This window comes from Numida meleagris, chromosome 16, assembly GCF_002078875.1.
Source record: "Numida meleagris isolate 19003 breed g44 Domestic line chromosome 16, NumMel1.0, whole genome shotgun sequence".
Classification (NCBI taxonomy): Eukaryota; Metazoa; Chordata; class Aves; order Galliformes; family Numididae; genus Numida; species Numida meleagris.
Genome location: NC_034424.1, coordinates 343,255 through 361,395, shown reverse-complemented (window position 1 = coordinate 361,395; position 18,141 = coordinate 343,255). Strand labels below are relative to the sequence as shown.

At 45.2% G+C, this 18,141-nt stretch overlaps 1 protein-coding gene across 2 annotated transcripts in view; it reads left to right on the top strand.

The window, feature by feature from the left end:
• RABL6 (RAB, member RAS oncogene family like 6) overlaps positions 1-18,141 on the top strand; it is a 52,721-nt gene that overhangs the window by 23,696 nt on the left and 10,884 nt on the right. For both annotated transcript variants that reach the window (XM_021413634.1, XM_021413633.1), the window contains 4 exons: positions 411-516; positions 5,132-5,235; positions 13,499-13,854; positions 16,062-16,224. In XM_021413634.1, the coding sequence (XP_021269309.1) occupies positions 411-516; positions 5,132-5,235; positions 13,499-13,854; positions 16,062-16,224 (729 nt within the window). The remainder of the gene's footprint in view (positions 1-410; positions 517-5,131; positions 5,236-13,498; positions 13,855-16,061; positions 16,225-18,141) is intronic.

The following is an 18,141-nucleotide window of genomic DNA, read 5'->3' as shown; positions in this document are numbered from 1 at the left end:
TTCGTTGACGCTTGCTGAATGTTTATGGAATCCAGACAGTGGTGTCAGCACAGTGAGGCTGTGGGGGTGCGTTTCAGCAGTGGCGACAGTGACATGAAAGACAAGCCATGTTCCATTTGGCTATGCACAGCTGTTGCACTACAAAGTGAAGAGCATCTTGATCAGCTCATCCGTGCAAGTCAGCTAATGGTGGTGACTTTTGAAAAATATCATTTTGTAGCTGAGCATTTGTTCTATCAAATAATGTTATTGTTTTCTTTATATCTGTTGTTGTTTCCATGGAAATAAATAGGAGACATTACTTTTGGAGGATTGTTCATGGAATGTAATTCAGCAAGTGTCTCTCCTGTGTGTATACATGTCCTTTTTACATTCATTTTTTTTCCTCTTTGCCTTTCTGGTTGAGACAGGCCTCCTGGCTCCTCATATTTTCGCTATGCTGAGTCTTCCATGAAGAACAGCTTTGGCCTCAAGTACCTGCATAAGTTCTTCAACATCCCCTTCTTGCAACTGCAGGTAAGTGACGGTACTTCCATGATGTGTGTGAGCCAGAGTTCATGGGAATTTATATGTGGGATTTTTTGTTCTGGCTGATAAAGGATCCCGAATAAATTTTTGTTTTCATAAGAGTATAGTTAACAGAAGTATATTAGTATATCGGTGCCTGTGACTTAAACTTGTCTCTGGAGAAGGACTTGGGTCCTTGTGGACAAAGAGCTGGACATGAGCAGCAGTGTGCGCTCACAGCCTGGAAGGCCACCAGTCCCCTGGGCTGCACCAACAGAGGGCTGGCAGCGGGCAGGGAGGGGGCTGTCCCCCTCTGCTCTGCCCTCGTGAGGCCCCATCTGCAGTACTGAGCCCAGGCCTGGGGCCCCCAGCACAGGGAAGACGTGGAGCTGTTGGAGCGGGTCCAGAGGAGGGCCACCATGAATATGATGAGAGGGCTGCAGCACCTTTCTTATGAAGAAAGGCTGAGGGAGCTGGGGGTGTTTAGCTTGGAGAAGAGAAAGCTCTGGGGAGACCTTCCAGAAGTTGAAGGGAGCTTATAAGCACAAGGGGAACCAATTTTTAACGTGTGCAGATGGTGACAGGACAAGGGAATGGCTTTAAATGAAAAGAGGGGAAGTGTAGGTTAGATGTTAGGAAGGAATTATTTGCTCAGAGAGCAGTGAGGTACTGAAACAGGTTACCCAAAGAAGCTGTGGGTGCCCCATCCCTGAATGTGCCCAAGACCATGGCTGGATGGGGCTCTGGGCAGGCTGATCTGGTGAGGGCAGCCAGCCCATGGCATGGGGTTGGAAATGGATGACCTTTGAGGCCGTTTCCAACCTAAGACATTCCATGATTCTCTACTTGCAAAAGGGTTCATCTTTGCCATGTTTGAAAATACTTAAGGCAATGAATATCGCTGGCAAGAAAACAGCAACCAGTGTTGTCGTAACCAAGTCAAAAATATTGCACATATTTTTTAACTCTCTATGTAAATTCTGTTTTTCCAATCAGTTAAAACTCAGATGAGAAAATAATATGGACTGAATAGTTCAGAGACAACTGTTTACTGAAAATCCTTGTCCTAATCTGAATTGTCTGATCTGCTTTGGATCCTATACAAGCAGACCCAAGTCTCTGATTTCTGTCACAATTGAGCCATCTTGGCTTGACTGAGAGAAAAGGTGAGGGCTGAATGGGCATGGCAGGGTGAAATTCTTAGCTGTAGTCCTGTAGACGAGGACCTTATGGTGTCATCGTATAGGGGTCCTTAATGCTTTTAGGGGTGCAAATGATGTTGTATCAGTGCTTTTTTGTTTGTTTTTTTATGAAAATATTCAGACATTTGGTCTGGATTTGCTTTTGCTAGTAAGTGAAATACCTGTGTGCATTTTTAAACGCATAATCCAAACTGAAATGCTAATTCAGAGTAAGCTCAGATGTGAGTGTTACCACATCCCGAGTCAGCAGAGCAGGTGCATTAGCAAGAATCAGGATAAGAAAACTGAATGTATGAAAACCTAGTAAAACAAGTCACGTTTCTGAAGAAGTTGTTATTTTTACAACTTACAGCTCAGTTGAGAAGACTGAAGTCTTTCAGTATGGTGTTGGTAAGATGTTTGCTTCTATAGCTTCAGTTCCTATGGTAAAATGATGTCTTTTGGAAATCAGGCAGAATAATTTGTTCCCAAATTACTTTAGTTGCTTTTGTAGATCTCCCCTCTTCTCAAACAGATGTTGATGAGAAACTGAGACATCAGCATGGGGTCCCAGCCAGATTTGTCTGAAAGCTGTTAATGTGATGCTCCTAATGGTCACTACATGCAATGGTTTTCCTAAATATAGATATAAGGTGGAAACACCAAATAGTTTGTAGGACTTGCCTGGAAGGAGCTTTAGGGTGAGAGTCTTAAGGGAAGTTTTATTTAAATGTGCTGTGTATAAATAAGCACTATCTGTTAGTCTGAGACTGAAAGCAATTAGAACGCTTGAACAAGGTAGTTGGCCCCGAAGCCTGAGAACTTTTTGAACAGATTTCAGTCTTCAGGGAAATAGAAGAAATAAACCTGGTATGGCCTTTAGCAGTTTGGAGGTGTCAGTGACAGCTGCTCAGGAGAGGTGAGGGGATGGGGTGACCAGCCCCTGGTTGTTCTCTTCAGCAGGCATGGGGTGGCACTGGAGGCTGTGCAGATCACAAGGTGCAGGTGCCGTGCGTGGGTTGAGCTCATCTGTTATTGGACCCTCAGATCCTGTGTTTTGGTTTGGTTTTAGTTCAGAGAGATTTGGCAGTTAGAGGCCTAGCAAGCAGTAACGTTCCTGGTACTTGGGTGCAAAGTGGAGTAAAGAAGAGGGGTTCTGCCACACTAAATGCATGCAGGATTTCATTGGCCTTGGTTGTCTTCTGAGGTTTGTGTGCAGCTCACCTGCACTTCTGCTGCTCCCTGGGGGCAGAGGAGCTGCTGGGCCACACGTGTGGCTCTGCTGCATCCTTCAGGGTGCTGGTGTTCGGTGCCCTGCTTTTGGGTTGCACATTTCTGTGTTCAGCTTCCCCATGCATCTTTCATAAAGGAAGCAGCGGGTGAAATCCATACCCCTGGTATAGAGCAAGCTCCCCCTGGCAGCCTGGCCTCTTCAATTATTTATCAGTTCCTCTGCAGGGGAAGGAGCCTCACGTCTGAGGACGTGGTTTAGTCCTTGGTACTGCTGGCGGCCAGCATGCAGTGCTAATGGGATTGGGTCAGCTGGGCCTTTGGAGTGCTGCAAAATTCTGCAGGCAGCTGAAATTGCCTTCTCCCAGAAAGCTCTTGACAGTGGCATTCAGCCAAAGCATTGGTCTGCAGCACATGCTTTATTCCCTTCTTTTGGGTCATTGCTAAAAATAAGCTGCTGCTTTAATATTTTAATACCAGCATGGTAAAATAGAATTTATTTTTATGTATTTAGAAGTCCATTATTAGTAGTGAGTTTCTCTTGATTAAATTCAAGTTCTGAATTTACTGCAATCTGGGAAAATAGAAATAAATAAAACCTGAGCTGCACTTCTTGTTGCCAAAGTACAAGGAAAGGCAAACCCCTTGTTTAATAAAAGCCATTATCAAAGTGCCTAAGGTAAGCATTGGAGAGCAGTGTCCCCTTTGTCTCTGTTTATTCAGCTAATTTGATCAGCATTTCCTTCATTCATTTAGGAAAAAAAGAGGGCAGAGAAGCAGGAATTTTTCCTTTGTCTGATTTTTTTTTTTTTGCTTACAGTCTATGAATAATAAAAAAGGGTGAAATTGTAACTTCTGAAATGTTGTGTACAGGCACCACAGAGCAAGCATTTAAAGTCACTTAGTACAGATCAGTGCTTCTGTTTAGTGTAGCAAGTTTAAGTGTATAGCATTTTTTGATGAAACTTCCTTATATAACACAATGAAGGGAATTCAAGTTAACTGACTTCATAATTCTTCGTATAGATTTTAATTGAGTTCACGTTTCCATCTACATAGAGCTTAGGAATATGAAGAATAAAAAGTACCTAGTGAAGGAAAAATGAAGCACATTGAGCGATCAACACAGTAACAAAGCAGAAAAATTAAGAATGTCAGTATCTGCTATGCAGTGAATTAAATGATCATAGAAATGTTGAGAAAGGCCATGTCTTTCAGCAGATTAACATGTTTTGCAATTATCAGTCCGTATGAATCACCTGGTCGGGAGATGGTGAGCATGTTACTTCTGGAGAGGTCCCCATGCTGGCCCTGCGGCTGGAGGACAGCCAGCTCCTTGAGCTCCTTGAGCTGCTGGTGCTGCTCTGTGCAGCTCTCTCTGGGCGCCTGCTGCAGGCAAGCCCTCGAGCTGGGAGTGCCGGCGCTGGCTCAGCATAAGGCATGCGGTTACTGATCTGTTCCTGATGCCTTTCAGGCTACCAGGAGGGTTGTGCCAGGGCCTTTTGCAGTTACTTTGGAGTCCTTTAAGATGTCACTTCTCTCTCAGCTGAGGTTTCTGCTTCGGATCTTGGGAATGTGGAAAGGGAAGGACCTAATTAAAATAACCCACCCTGTTTTATGTCAGTGAAGCCTACTTCTTTTATTTCAGTTTTCAAGTGGGCACTGGTGTCTGTCTCTCACCTGTGAGGCATCAACTGAAGGCAGAGGGGCAGTGACTTCTAAAATTCTGCTTTGCTGGCAGGCTGTGATCCCTCATCTGTCCCAACAGTAGAAGGAAAATTATTGCAAGATTTTGCACCAATTCAGTCCTACTCACAGGAGGGCTTCCTTATTGCAAAGAAAAAAAAGGTCAGAATGAACTGGTTGCACAACCGTTCTCCACAGAAGTTGATATTGCTCTCCAAATGCAACTAGTGATCCTGTGTCTGAAAATTGCACGTTATTGATTGATGATCTGATCCTGTACGGCTCTCAGAACAGATTGCTTTCATACAGCCAGACTGTTTGGATTAATGTGCTTTTTTGCTACCACTTCTGCTTCCCATTATGCTTCTGTATTTCAGCTGAACACCATGAGAGAGACCAAAACTCCTGTTTAATTAATTGCTGTGGGTAGAGTGGTGACACCAGATCTTAGTGCACCCAGAGAGTGCGCAGAGATCTGTTACGATGACCCTTCCTGCTCACACCCGGGTTTGTTTTCTTTTCTTTAGAGAGAGACATTGCTACGGCAGCTGGAGACGAATCAGCTGGATATTGATGCGACTTTGGAGGAACTGTCAGTACAGCAAGAGACAGAAGATCAAAACTACGAACTGTATGTCACTGAGCAATCTTTTCTGTTTTGTTGCAGTCTGGGTTTCATATGAATGTTGGACGGCCTCAGCTGTGGCTTTTGGCCAGGCTGAGGTGTCCAGTGAGTGACAGTTAGGGTTTCTTTGGATGTTGTAAAATGTCACTTTAAGCGATGTCTCCCAAAATAAAGCATGCACTTTGGGATCCCTGTCCCACAAGCTACAAGCATGTGACCTATAGGAGGGCAGTGGAGGTGGAGCTGAGCAGTACGCCTGGAAGCAGCACATGGTAATGGGGTTATAGATAAGTATGTTGCAACCTCTGATACTGAAAGGGGATATTTTCCATCTCTGCAAGCTGATTCCTTTTCTTCTAGCTGTGGCGTTCCTGTGTATGGTGTCTTGTGAAAGGCAGCAACTGATAGCTACAACATTATTGTCTTTTGTTCCCTTTGAATACTTCAAGTCTCCTCAGAATAATTCTGGTTTGAAGCAGTGAATAGTTCCCTGCTGCCTTATGTTTGTTCAGTGCCCCATCTGTCTTCTGCTTGAAATGAGCATTTGCCAGAGTTAGCCCTGCAAAGCCAATGCATCTGTAGCCCAGTGAACTGGAGCCTCTTAACATTTGTATGTTGTTGGAAAATGGGTTCCATGAAGTCCTATTGCAAGGTCTTTGTTTCACTAATGTGCAAGCCAAGCAGTCCCTTCTCAAAGGGCTGGGCTGCAAGGACTGTATTGTCAGATTGTTTTCCAGTCTTTTTTTATACTGCATGAGGAATAGGAAGGTACTTAAAAGAATCGAGACTTGGCAGAGCTGTTTCAAACTTACACCAGATCTTTCTGCTTAGTCATTGTTACCCTTATACCCTATGCTTTAGCATTTGCTGGACCCTCACATGAACCAACTCAGCTCATGGATGCAGCTGAAAACTATTTTCTATCAATATCCACTTCTGGATTCTTTGTTTGTTTTATTCCACATGAGTGGGTTGGACTTGCTCTGAGAAGCATATGCTCAAAACCAGAGCATAAAGGAAGCAGCAGGGGATGGGGCTGGTCAAGTAGGATGGCGGGACCTTCTAGTTCCAGCAATGGATATTATACTGTATCCTTCCATCCAGTAACTGCAGTAACTGCACCAACATGCATTTCATAATAGTGGGTGCTTCCACTGCAAGAGAGTACTCTTCCTGTAGCACCTACTCCTGCAGAATACTGTAATTACTAAAGAACATCATTTACAATGTGTCAGCATCCAGAATCCTAAGGCTGAGCTGTCCACATTGGTCCAGGCAGTATGCACAATAAGTCAAATGGAACGTTCTTGCCTTTCACAACCTCAAAAGAGCTTTCACGCAGTGTATAGTGGAAAATATCACTTCAGTAGAATCTCCAGGATCATCTGCAGAAACACCAAAGCCAGAGAATTGTTTAGCCCATGTCAGTTCCTTGTTGTTTCCCAAATCAGCTAGTGAGCACAGGAGGAATAGAAGGTGTGGTTTGTGCACCTGAAGTACTACAAAGAAACCCACAGCCTGGCCGGGCAGAGAACTGCCCTTCTGTGCTGCAGAAATCTGCTGTAGCAAGGGGCTGCAGCTCAGCTGCTGAGGAGCACTTGCCCTGCAGGTGACTAACTGCACTATGAGGCTGAACATGGCATAAGAAGTATCTTGGCGATGATAACTGTGAGGAGTTGCTAAAATATTAAAATAAAAAAAATTCCTAGGATTCTAGTTTAGCAGATGAACTGACAGTTTTATGCAACTGGCCAAATCCTGCTTTCACTTCAGCTGCAGCAAGTTTGTCTGCATGCTTAGAGCAATGTTCTTTGCTTTCAGGAAGTAATGCTTTTTTACAGAAATGTCTTTAAAATATCTGTGGATGTTTCCCGTCTTGAGCCACTGATTCCAGAAGAAAAGCACCAGGCTCTGTCATGTCCGGGTACCTTGACCACGCTGAATGAAATAGAGCATTATTTTAGGATTTCTGAGATTTTGTATGCACCCCAGCTAGAAATGATGAGTGCTTCAGAGGCACTTCTGGAGCAAATGAGCTGCAAGGGGGTTTGTTCTACTCCAGAGCTGAAAAAGATCCTCTCCATACAGTAATCTTTTTCCCTTGCAGGAGCCTTTCATTTTCTCACTGAGCTGCTTTGGCGGGCAGAGTATCTTGTCACACCAGCAGTACCAGGCAGGGATCAGACCTTGCAGTTGAGGCAGGATTTCTTGCTCCTTTACCGGACTTGGGAAGGTCCTTGCATCCTTGCTTGACAGCTGCCCATCCTCTTGTCTTGAGAATATAATGTTTAACATACTACTGTGGTCCTTGTCAAAATGAACATGCGATGTGTTGTACTTTGACGCTCACCTTGTTTAAAGCACGTGGGTTGATACAGTGTAAGTTGTTGTCCCTTGGCAGATGGGAAACCCTTGTGTTGGTTGCTTGGATTTAGATGGTACTTGGAGCTTTGCTGTTGGTGATTGCTCAGCAAGGGGAGGTGTCTGCAGGCCTGGGTGCTGCATCACCTGCTCTGGGGTGGTTCCTGCTCTCCTTGTGTCCTCCAGCTTGCAGTGCCATCCGTCAGGCAGTGGAACAAGGTGGGATGGCACTGCTGGGACAGCTCATTTATTTCATTCACCCCTGTGTCTGTCTGCTGGCTGCTCTGGCAGAATGACTGATGCTAAATTTGGATCAGTGAGAACAGAAGGAGCACAAGAACTCTTCATCCTGCTGTGGCTGGGTACCTGAGGACAAAACGTCATTGCTCTAAATTGTGTATCCCAAAGAAAACACGAGGTGGCACACAACTCTGCCTCGTCTGGCTTATGTAAGCAGTCCCTTGGCAGCCACTGGCCAGGCTTTGCCAGTGTAAGATGTGTTTGGAGGCTTCCAGCTCTTTCCTTGTGCCTGGTGCCCGCCTGCTGCACCTCTTGCTCTGGTACTTTCCCTGTCCTGTCTCAGGTTTTGCATTTTCAGTGCCGCTAAAATCACGTCTCAGCCCTTCTTCTGTTGCAGAATTCTTATTAAACAGTCATTTTTCTGTCTGTTCTGAATTTGTAATTTGCTCAATTTGCCCATGTTTAATTGTGTCCACCTTACCTCATGTCATAAGGAAAACATTTTATGCGTTGTGTTTGTTGAGTTACAGCATGCCTTCTCCCTCACTGAGTGGTACTCACAGAGCAACGTTTTTGGAGAATGACGGAAGCTCTTTCTGCATCTCTTTTTCCAGGAGCGAAGTGCTCCTTTGCAAATGTTACAAGAAGCAAATCTAATGCATGATTTTGATGCACTTTTGTTATTTTGGTGCATTTTTCTGCTTTTTAATATTAAAAGGCAGAATTTAATTTCAAGGAGTCAATTCTCTTTAAATTACCTCCTCCCCACCTTGATATTAATATAAATTGCTTTATGTTTTGGTTATTTTTTATGAGAAATCTCATTTTCTTTGACAGTCACATCTGAGGAAGCCATGAAATTGTCATCTGTAAACCACTATGTGATTGCTTGATTTGTAAGCATGTGAAGTCCAACTTTTTCACGTGAATTGTTCATTAGAAACAAATTGTCACATCATGAACTCTGTGTGTCGAAGATGTCTTTAGTGAAGCGTTAGTCAGGCTTTGCAAAAATATATTCAAACCAGTTGGTCTTCAGATTATCTGAGATACTGTTTGATCCTGGCTACAACTTCAGCAGAAGCAGAGTCTGTTCCAGGTTTGCCATGTGTTGGAACTCCTAGATGCTTTCTCAGTGCTGCCATACAGCTGGCGTCTGCATTGCCAGGTAATCCTGGGTAGCCAGGTGCTGCTGCCCAGGTAGGGAAGGTGATGAATCAGTGACTGATTCTCTCATCATTGATCTTGCTAGAGAAGTGGAAGACATGGAGTATATCCGGTATGGTGTGGAGGGCTGTTGTAGTGCTGCATCAGTTTGGTGTCAGATGGAAAACCTGAGGAACAGCTGGGGAGAGAATGTCCCTCCGAGGCCTGGCAGCCAGCTCCAGCCCAGCTTCTGCTGACAGTGAATTGATTTCACAGTCAGGAGCATGGGCTCAAGGGGGTATCAGGTTCAGGAGGCCAAAACAAACATGGAAATCTAGCCCTCTGTGCAATAACCCCAATGAAGTTGATGTCACAAGGTCTATTAATCCTCTTTTCACAATTAATAAAATAACCTGAAGTATTTCTTGCCATATGAAATACATTTGAAAAATTGATCACAGTGCATTAGAACCAAGAGCTTCAGGCTACTGCCATCTTTGATAGCAAATGAACACAAACACTGATAATTTTAGGACTGTGAAGCTAATGAATCCTTTTGTTCTTCTTATGTTTGTTCTGTGCAAAGAGCAATAGCCACCTCAGGCCCTGATAAATTTTTATTCCCACAGAGCATGTTCATCTTTAAAATTGCATAAAAGTCTCCTCTTATGAGCAGGTCCAGCACACAGTGAATTATTCAGGAGTTTTGAGGATATGAACTTGTTATTCAGCCTGAAATTGAAGGATTGAAATGCAGACGAGTTGCCCGCGTGGATGTGGACAGAAACCCATCTGGGCTTACATGACATGTTTGCTGTCTCTAAAAGAAGAACAAATGTACCCAGGTCACAGCAGGAGTTCATCTTGTGCATCAGGTGTCTACTAAACCTAATGTGGATGTGAAACTGCTGCTTAGCAGTAAGGTTAAGAGTGAGTCCTTATACAAAGGCCTGCCAAAAAAAAATTGAACAAGGAATACAGTGGCCAGATTGTATAGAATATGAGAAAAAAACAGACACGTGGCAGGTTTGGCCTGGTGTGTTCCTAAAACAGCCTCACTCGTGCTTCAGAAGAGTGTGTGTAAAGCCAGAGAAAAGCATTCATGCATTATGTAGTATTTTTCAAGTGTGGAGGATGCTTAGACACCTCCACCCTGGAAATTACTGAGAGCTTGCTGGCAGTATGCTGTTTTTTCCACCCACCTCTTCCAAGGAAGAAGATATGGGTATGAAAGCTCAGCATAGCCTATGCAGCCAGCCCATGTAAAATCAGCATCAGAACATTCTTGCTTCTCCAGCATCGTGGCACACAACACAGAGCTTGGTCTACGTGCCTAGTTGGAGATGAGGAAGGGCACATGAAGCGCACGTGCCAGAGCTCTCCTTGGTGCTGTGCTGAAGTAAGAGCCTGTGTCATGCTGTCCCCAGATAACCACTTGTACCTTTCTACTAAAAATAACTTGATGTGTCTTATTCTTATGCCCTTCATTTAATGTAGATGAGCAAGGCATAGGAGCAGGTGCAGAAGGGAGCCAGCGTGTGTGCTGCTCTCCAGACTAGCTGAGCTGGCAGGAGGGATGACACTCTTTACACTACAATCATGTAGCATTTTTCCCCTCCAGCTCTTAAAATTCATGTATTTCTCCCAGAGAAACAGGTGGTAGTCACAGCCCTCCCTCCTTCTGGAGCTGGCCGCTTGCCCAGAACAAAGCAGGTTGTTTCCAAAATGGGCAGTAAGTCTTCAAATAGCCTGATATTATGAAGTGTCCTGCTCTTCATTGGGACCGGCTTTAAGTACTCTTTGAGATTCAGTCTTCATCCTCAACTGATTCTGTATGTTCTTCGTACGTAATTCCTACAGGATCCAGTCCCTTAGTCTTCAGTATACACTAGTCTTTTCCTGCCTGGGTCACCTGTCTGCCTCCTAATTGACGACTTGGGGGTTGTTCAGTTCTCTGTTCACGTAGCAGTGGGGAGTTGGGCACCCACAGAGCTACTCTCAGCCAGAAAGCTCAGCCAGAGTGAGCAGAGCTGACATTGGAATGCTGGATGAAGCTCATGGGCCTTCCAGCCAGGAGCACTGTTGCTATAAACAGGAATAGGGATGCATGCAGATCAGCTGGGATTAATTTTCCTTCGCAGTTAGGAAGCAGGAGTCTTTAACCCTGAGCAGGACACAGGAAGAGGAATTGATCCCACAAAGTGGAGCTTCCCAGCCTCCCTGCCTTCAGGGGGAGCAAAGCCCAGAGGCGTGGGCTGGCAGAATTCAGCCCTGGGTGCTTTTGGCATAGATCTGCAGAGCTGCATGACCTATGCAGACAGGTGTCTCAGGTGGCTTTTCAGGCCAGAGCTGTTTGGTGGATTCACTTTGTTGAGCAGGGGCTGCTTTGCAGGTACCCTTGGTTTATCTTTACTTCACCATGGATGCATTGCATGTGCTGCCCTGTGGGATGCTGAGTTACGTGTGTTGTGACCCATTTGTCAGGAAAGGAGCAATGTGCAATTGCTTGGACTCACAGCATGGTGAAAGAGTTGCATTGAAAATATGCTGGTAGAGCCGTGCAGTGTGGTAGTGCACGTGGTGTGTCATGCACCTTTCAAACCGACCTGATGCCCTCTTCATGGAGCTCTGTACTTGTGTGTGCAAGAGTTAAGATCTTTCATGTTTTCTCTTTGGTGCGTGGGAAGTCCATGCATTGTTTCAGTGAAGCATGTTGTCACGCAGCTCAGCTCAGCTGTGAGTCCCGTGGTAGGGAGGGTGCTGGGATAGGTGCTCTGCTGGGAGCATGAATAGCTGTGGTCAGTTTGGGTGGAATAGATGTGCAAGCCTTGCTCTAGGTCAAGGTGGAAGCATCAGTGAGGCTAGCAGAGCCGCCTCAGGGGATGGCAGTGGCAGCATGGCTCCTCTCTGCTCCTCACAGGCAGAGCTGCATTTACTGCCCTCAAGCCTGGTCTCCTGGCATGAGCGAGGAAAGCGCAGGTGTGGTGAAACTGGAGCAAAATTTGTTTCCTACCCCTCAGCAGATGACTGTTTCCGTCACACCATTGGATGTCTTTGCATTTCTGCTGTTTGTTATCATCTTATTCTTATAAGAATTCTTATATTCTTATTCTTATTCTGTATCCTGTCCTTTGTGTTGATGCTGTCTCCTAACTTGCAATTTTGTGGTCCTTATGGCACTTAATTAAAATACTCAAATATATCTCAAGGCTAATCCTTGAGAAACTCTACCAAGGACTTCTATCTAATGTTGCTTTTTGTGCTACGGTTTGTCTCCCTTTTAGCTCATTCTCTACTTAGGAAGGACTCCCATTTTTCCAGGTTAACTAGCAGCTTCCCAGGAGTGTTGTTTGCCAGGACTCCAAGCATCTGTGGTCACCAAGCATATTAATTTGTTTCATAAAAGTGTATTGGGTTGCTGCTAAAAGAAATGGTGTCTCAGGGAGGTTGTAGAGTCGTTTAGTCCTTACTTTTTGCTTTCTACTTTGAAATTGTTCCTGTGATGGTGTTGTCTCAACTCTGTGCAAGTCAGAGTGGTGCTCGGAATTGAAGAGTGGTCTCCGTTTCAACAAATGCATTGCCTGGAGCACAGCAGAAGCAGTTGAACCCAGAGCTTCTATGCACATGAATTCATTGGGCTTAATGAAACTGGGCGAGACCATGGTATTTGCTAGACTGCACACACAATATGCTTTGGCTATCCTCTTAGTATCTCTCATGTGCACTGCATGGAGCAGATCTTATTTTGAGACCGCTTCATAGTAAAAGCCTTTTCATTTCAAAAAGCTTGTGAAATGAGTGCTAACCAAATGGGCTGCAGCAGGATCGGGCTTGGTTTCATTGTTCAGAAGGGCAGAGCATTTTGCCCTTTCGGACAGTGCAGGCTTTACAGCTCTCTGAGTCAGGAATCTGGCCAGGACCACAGCGTGTTTCCGAGTTTCTGCTGCTTGGCTCCCCTGTCTCCCGCACGTGGTGTGTGTGTGTGTGTGCAGGGGGAGAGACTGCACTTATATCTGCTCATTGTGAGGGTAATTGCAGTCAGCCCTCTGTGAGCCTCTGGACAGCTCTTTTCTGTTGACGTTCAAAGATGCTCCTTGCAAATCCATTCTTGGCTGAAATAAGGGTTTTTTTTCAGGAAAATTTGAATGCTGTATGCTTTGATCTCTTCTGCAGAATATGGAAATGTGCTAGCCCTGTAGCACTCATTCCCCTAGAGACATACGTCCAAGAACTGACATAGAGTTGAGTTTCAAGCCCTGGTGCGATTACAGTCTGTCCGTCCAGGGAGTTCCCAGTGGTGCTGCAAATGCTGATTTCATCCTGCAGCACAAGGCAGGCTGAGGTTCTCCACACCTCAGTGTAGATGGTATGAGTTCAGCTCACGTGAGTGAACCATACTGAGCATGGCCCAGGAGTCACAGGCCCATACCCTCCCAGCTTAGCATGTAGCCAAAGCAGTACAGCACCATACTCTGAGCATGTTTTCTCTACTGCTCATATTTGTGTTTTCTCTTCCCTGCAGCTTCCTTGAAATGATGGAAGCCCGAAGCCGAGGGCACGCATCACCACTGACAACTAATGGGCAAAGCCCTTCCTCTGGCTCCCAGTCACCCATAGTACCTCCGAGCTCCACATCGACGGGCAGCTCCAGCCCTGGCACCCCACAGCCCCCGCAGCTGCCTTCCACAAGCTCCACCATCTCTCCTGAACCCCCCTCATCTTTCTCACCAGTACCTGCACCTGAGGCCCAGCCACCACACGCGCCTCTGCCAGCTGCCGCCTCCCCAGCCCCTCCAGCAGCAGCCCCGCCACCGAAGCGCAGCATCATTTCACGGCTCTTTGGGACATCTGCACCAGACCCATCTCCACCCCAACCAGGTGGGTCTAGGCAGATGTTTCTCTGTTTTCCTTTCTTCTTTTTGTTTTTTTATTCCTATGATAGGCTAAGCAGACAGGTGGCCAACAAATGCTGGTCCTGTGTGTGTGCAGCATGTGTCCAGTAAAGCTGTGTGCTCACTCTCTTGTCCCAGTTGGCGTTTTGTTTTTTTCTCTGTGCTGAACTTGGACAGGGACTGTGTCCATCCAGCTGGCTGGGAGCTGTAGTATGCTTCATGAGGGAGGTACACGGGGGACAGTAAGAAAATAACTGTCATCCGCTTAGCAGGAGCACACATGCTTCTAGAAAAGCAAGAAAAATCATTAGAGAAGCTATTTGAAGTGCTGCCTTCACGAAAGTCTCACAGCTCAGAGGGGCTCCTGTTTGTTAGCAGAGAATAGCGGAGTGCTAGTTTTAAAGGTTATTCAACCGTAAATGATCACGTAAGTCCAGGCTCTGCAACGGATTCCCCTCTGGGGAAATATTCTCCTTCAGAGATGTTCTGAGGAGGAGGGCAGCGTGTCTTCACTTCTTCCATAACGCTAGTAAACAATGGAGCAGAACAGCGCAGTGCTCAGTCCAAACCTCAGCTTGATGAAGTTGCAGGGCAGAGGCATTGAGGGTTTTGTTGCATTCATTTTTACTGATCTGGACCTTAATTTGCCTATTGCATTCGCTTTGTTTGTGAAGCCAACTGGAGCTGCAGAGCTGGCACTGCCTAAAAATCATAAGCATGACATGTTTTGAATCACGCTTTGGAAATACCTTTCCTCTCAAATTGTCAGTCCTCACAGCTTGCAGTACTCTTGAAACACTGACACAAAGAAAGGAGGGGGTGCTGGGAAGAGGGTTGTGGTTTCAGATGTTGAAATCTTTCGGTTTTAGGATTGTACACAATGTTCTGCTTCCTGGATCTGTTAGCAGGTGTGACGCAATACTCTCATTCTGGTTTACCTGTGATTCTTCCCACCCAGAAACAGGCATTAAAAGAAGAGAAAATATTAGAAATCCTTCAACAAAAAAGCTTGATCGTATTGATAAGTATAAAAAAGATAAGCAGTTACCACGGGTGTTACAACTTCACGTTTTTCTGGTTTGGTTTTTTTTTTGATCTGTCACTTAGCTCAAGAGCTGTTTAGGTTTGTGGCCTGCAGCCCTGGGATCTCAAGAACACTTTCTAGAGGGCTGCAAAAGGCAGCAAGGAAAAACTGATCAGTCATTTAGGTTTATGTAGTGTGCCAAGAGTTTGCATCTCTGCTGGAACCTGCCTCGGGCATAGCTAATTGGAAAGCAGTTGAAAATCACTATCGCAAAATAATAATTGGCGTTTTCTGTGGGAGCAGCTGCGTAATGTTATTCTTGATGCCTTGCAGCAGTGATTCTTTTAGCTGTGTTTTTTCTTACTCTAAAGTTACACCATAATGTTAGCAAGAGTGCTACTCTTTGCAGAAGTAACTGAAAGCTGTGCCAGTAGGGCAAAATCTTCATTATCTTCATTCATAATGAAAGCTTGCTCACCCAAAAGAAAATAGCCTAGATGTGAAGTGCAGACCAGGCAGAAGAAAAAGGTTTAACATCATAAATTCTGCAAAGGTTAATCTCTTCAGGCTTCAAGTATTCATCCTGATACCTTGATGGGCAAGGATGTCTCTACAAATAATCTGTATTAAAGTGAGTCTTTATTTGCAGTAGCTCTTGAGCTTTTGGTTACACAAGACACCTAAAAGCACAATATGAACGATTCTGCCTTTCACAGATACAGTTTAAAAAGCAAGGGGAAGTGAATTAGTTAACTGAACAGTCTGGAAAAGATGAAAGAATAACGAAGGGATATCGCATCGGAGTGATGCACGGAGTATAGGTATAAAAATCTGGTTGTGGTCTAGTCAGTCAGTTGCAGTATTCACTGTAGAGCAGAATGAGCCACCGTGCTGGAGGGTTTTTCAGACTCGTTTAGGAGCCTGAATTCACCTGGAGCTTTGTAAATGCTGTGTCTGCATGTGGTCTGTGAATGCCATCCTGTGAGGGTCTGGGCTGGCTTCAGTATCCTCTTATACAGCTTTCCTCTTCCTTTGCTGAGTGGATGAGGTCCTGCCTTGTGGCTGTTATATGTGTGCTGAAGATGCCCTGAGCAGGATATATGTCTAAAAACCAAATTTCTGTCTCATTTGTGGTGAACTGTGGTTTACAACTGCTGTTGCTAATGCAGATGCTGCTGCTGCTGCTACTCCCCACCCTGCAGCCCCTGCAAAAGTACAGAGTGTGGAGGACTTTGTTCCTGACGACAGCCTGGATCACAGCTTTTTAGAAGACTCAGCCCCGCAGAAGGATAAGGGGAAACCACAGACAAAGCACCATGTCGATAGTGAAAGGTAAGGGAAGGAGGATGGAAGGAGGGTGAGACAGGGACGCACCACGATGCACAGTCTGAGAAATTGCTCAGGCCTGGCCAAGCTATTGCAGCTGTTCAGAATGTGACTGCAGAGCAATTAGTTCACCCATACTTCTCTGTCTTCTGCTGACTCCTCTTTAATGATACACACTGCTGCTGGGAATCTGAGGAACGGGAGTAGGAGCTCATTACCGCCTTCTTGGTTTCGCTGTCTTCCTTTCATGCTCAGTGTTAAATGTTTAACATTGGATTGCTTTGTGCCAAGAAGACATTTCTCTTCTAACCGAGCGTGGTGAAACATTTGAGATACTTTCCCTCTAGAATGCAGTGCACTTTGCAGGGTTGTAATGTTTTGCCTTTCGAATTCAGTGCTGCTGCAGAGGCCCAAAGAAGAGCATGTTCCCGCACGGCCTGATACAGCCATTTTAGAGGTGTAATGAAGGGGACTGCTGGGGGCCCTCCATGGTTCAGCTGGAAGGAAGGTGGAGATGGATGTACTCTTTTGGAAATGTCTTTGCGTGCTTGCCTGCAGATTCCAGAAAATCTCAGGGAGAGAATTCCTTTTCCTCTGTCTATTTCTAATGTCCCTTCCCAGCATTCTCTGAATGGTAGAGAGCTGAGCTTATGTTTTGTTGTTTCTTTTTTTTTCCTCCTGACTTTGATGTTTTTTTATTTAAAAAAAAAAAAAAAAAGAGAGAGAGATTGTGGTATTTTGAGCTGCTCAGACAAGAGGATGTGCAGCAAGGCTGTCTGAAAGCAGGCTGTCATTTGAGAGGTGACCTAAGTGTACTCACAGGCTCTGCATCCATCTGCTTGGAATAGTCCACGCCGATTGTCTCTTGTCATCACCACTGGATTAACCGGGAGAGTAATTGAACACTGATACAGCTTGTCTGTGAACGTTGTGGATTTTGCATCTTTTGACATCTTTGTCATGATTCAGTGTTCTCTAGTACAACCACAACAACTTGAAATCAATGTGGGGTTCGATGCCTGGCTAATGCGGGTCAGCCTGAATCATCATCCCTTGTGGCAGCAGAATATGTGGATGGTTTTTATTTCAAAAAAAAAAAAAGAAGAAGAAGAAAGGAAGAAAAAAATTGTAGTTGCTAGAAGCGTGCTGGCCTACAAAGTATCTTGCTCATAGCTGTGGCCAAGCTGGGTTATTTTTCTGTGTTTGACAAAGATGTCAGGAGACGCAGCCTTTCTGGGTTTTGCTGGGACATGGAGTGCCCTTAGAGCTCCTTAGCTGCCGGTCTTGCTGTGGGAAGGACACTGCATCTTTAGCACAGCCTTCTTTTCACTGGGAGAAGACCTAGCAGCACATCCTTGAGAATTCAGGTGCTTGTTACTTCTCTGCAGCTTGGCATCTGTTGTCTTGTTCTGGTTTCTTGTGTAGTTCACACCATTTTCTCAGTTGTCTGGCAATTTTACCTTCCATTTCTTGCCAAAAAGGGCCTGCTGCTATGAACCAGGTGTACTGAAATGCGCGGAGATGTAGTGTGTTGTTCTGTCCATCACCTGCAATAACTGACATCCTTCAGGATGCCAGCTACAGCCCCGTGGTGCCCAGGAGCAACGTAAGAGTTCTGTAAGCACCATTCCTAATAATGAACCTGTACTCCAGCATGTAGATTATTGTCATTGCAACAGAATCTACTGCTGCAGAAATTTATCTCTGGCCTGAAGAATACGACGGTCCTGTGACACCGCTCAGGCATAATGGAGATCCTATTTATTTTAAAAAAAGAAAAAAGAAAAATGGGAAGCTGCTTTCCCCTTGCATCAGTGCACAATGCATTTCATATATGAAGCAGAGGTAGTTACTTCCTGGAAGCAGGATGCTGTGTAACCAGACTGCATCCTGAACACAGTGCTGTGTTTGCTTCCATTTGCG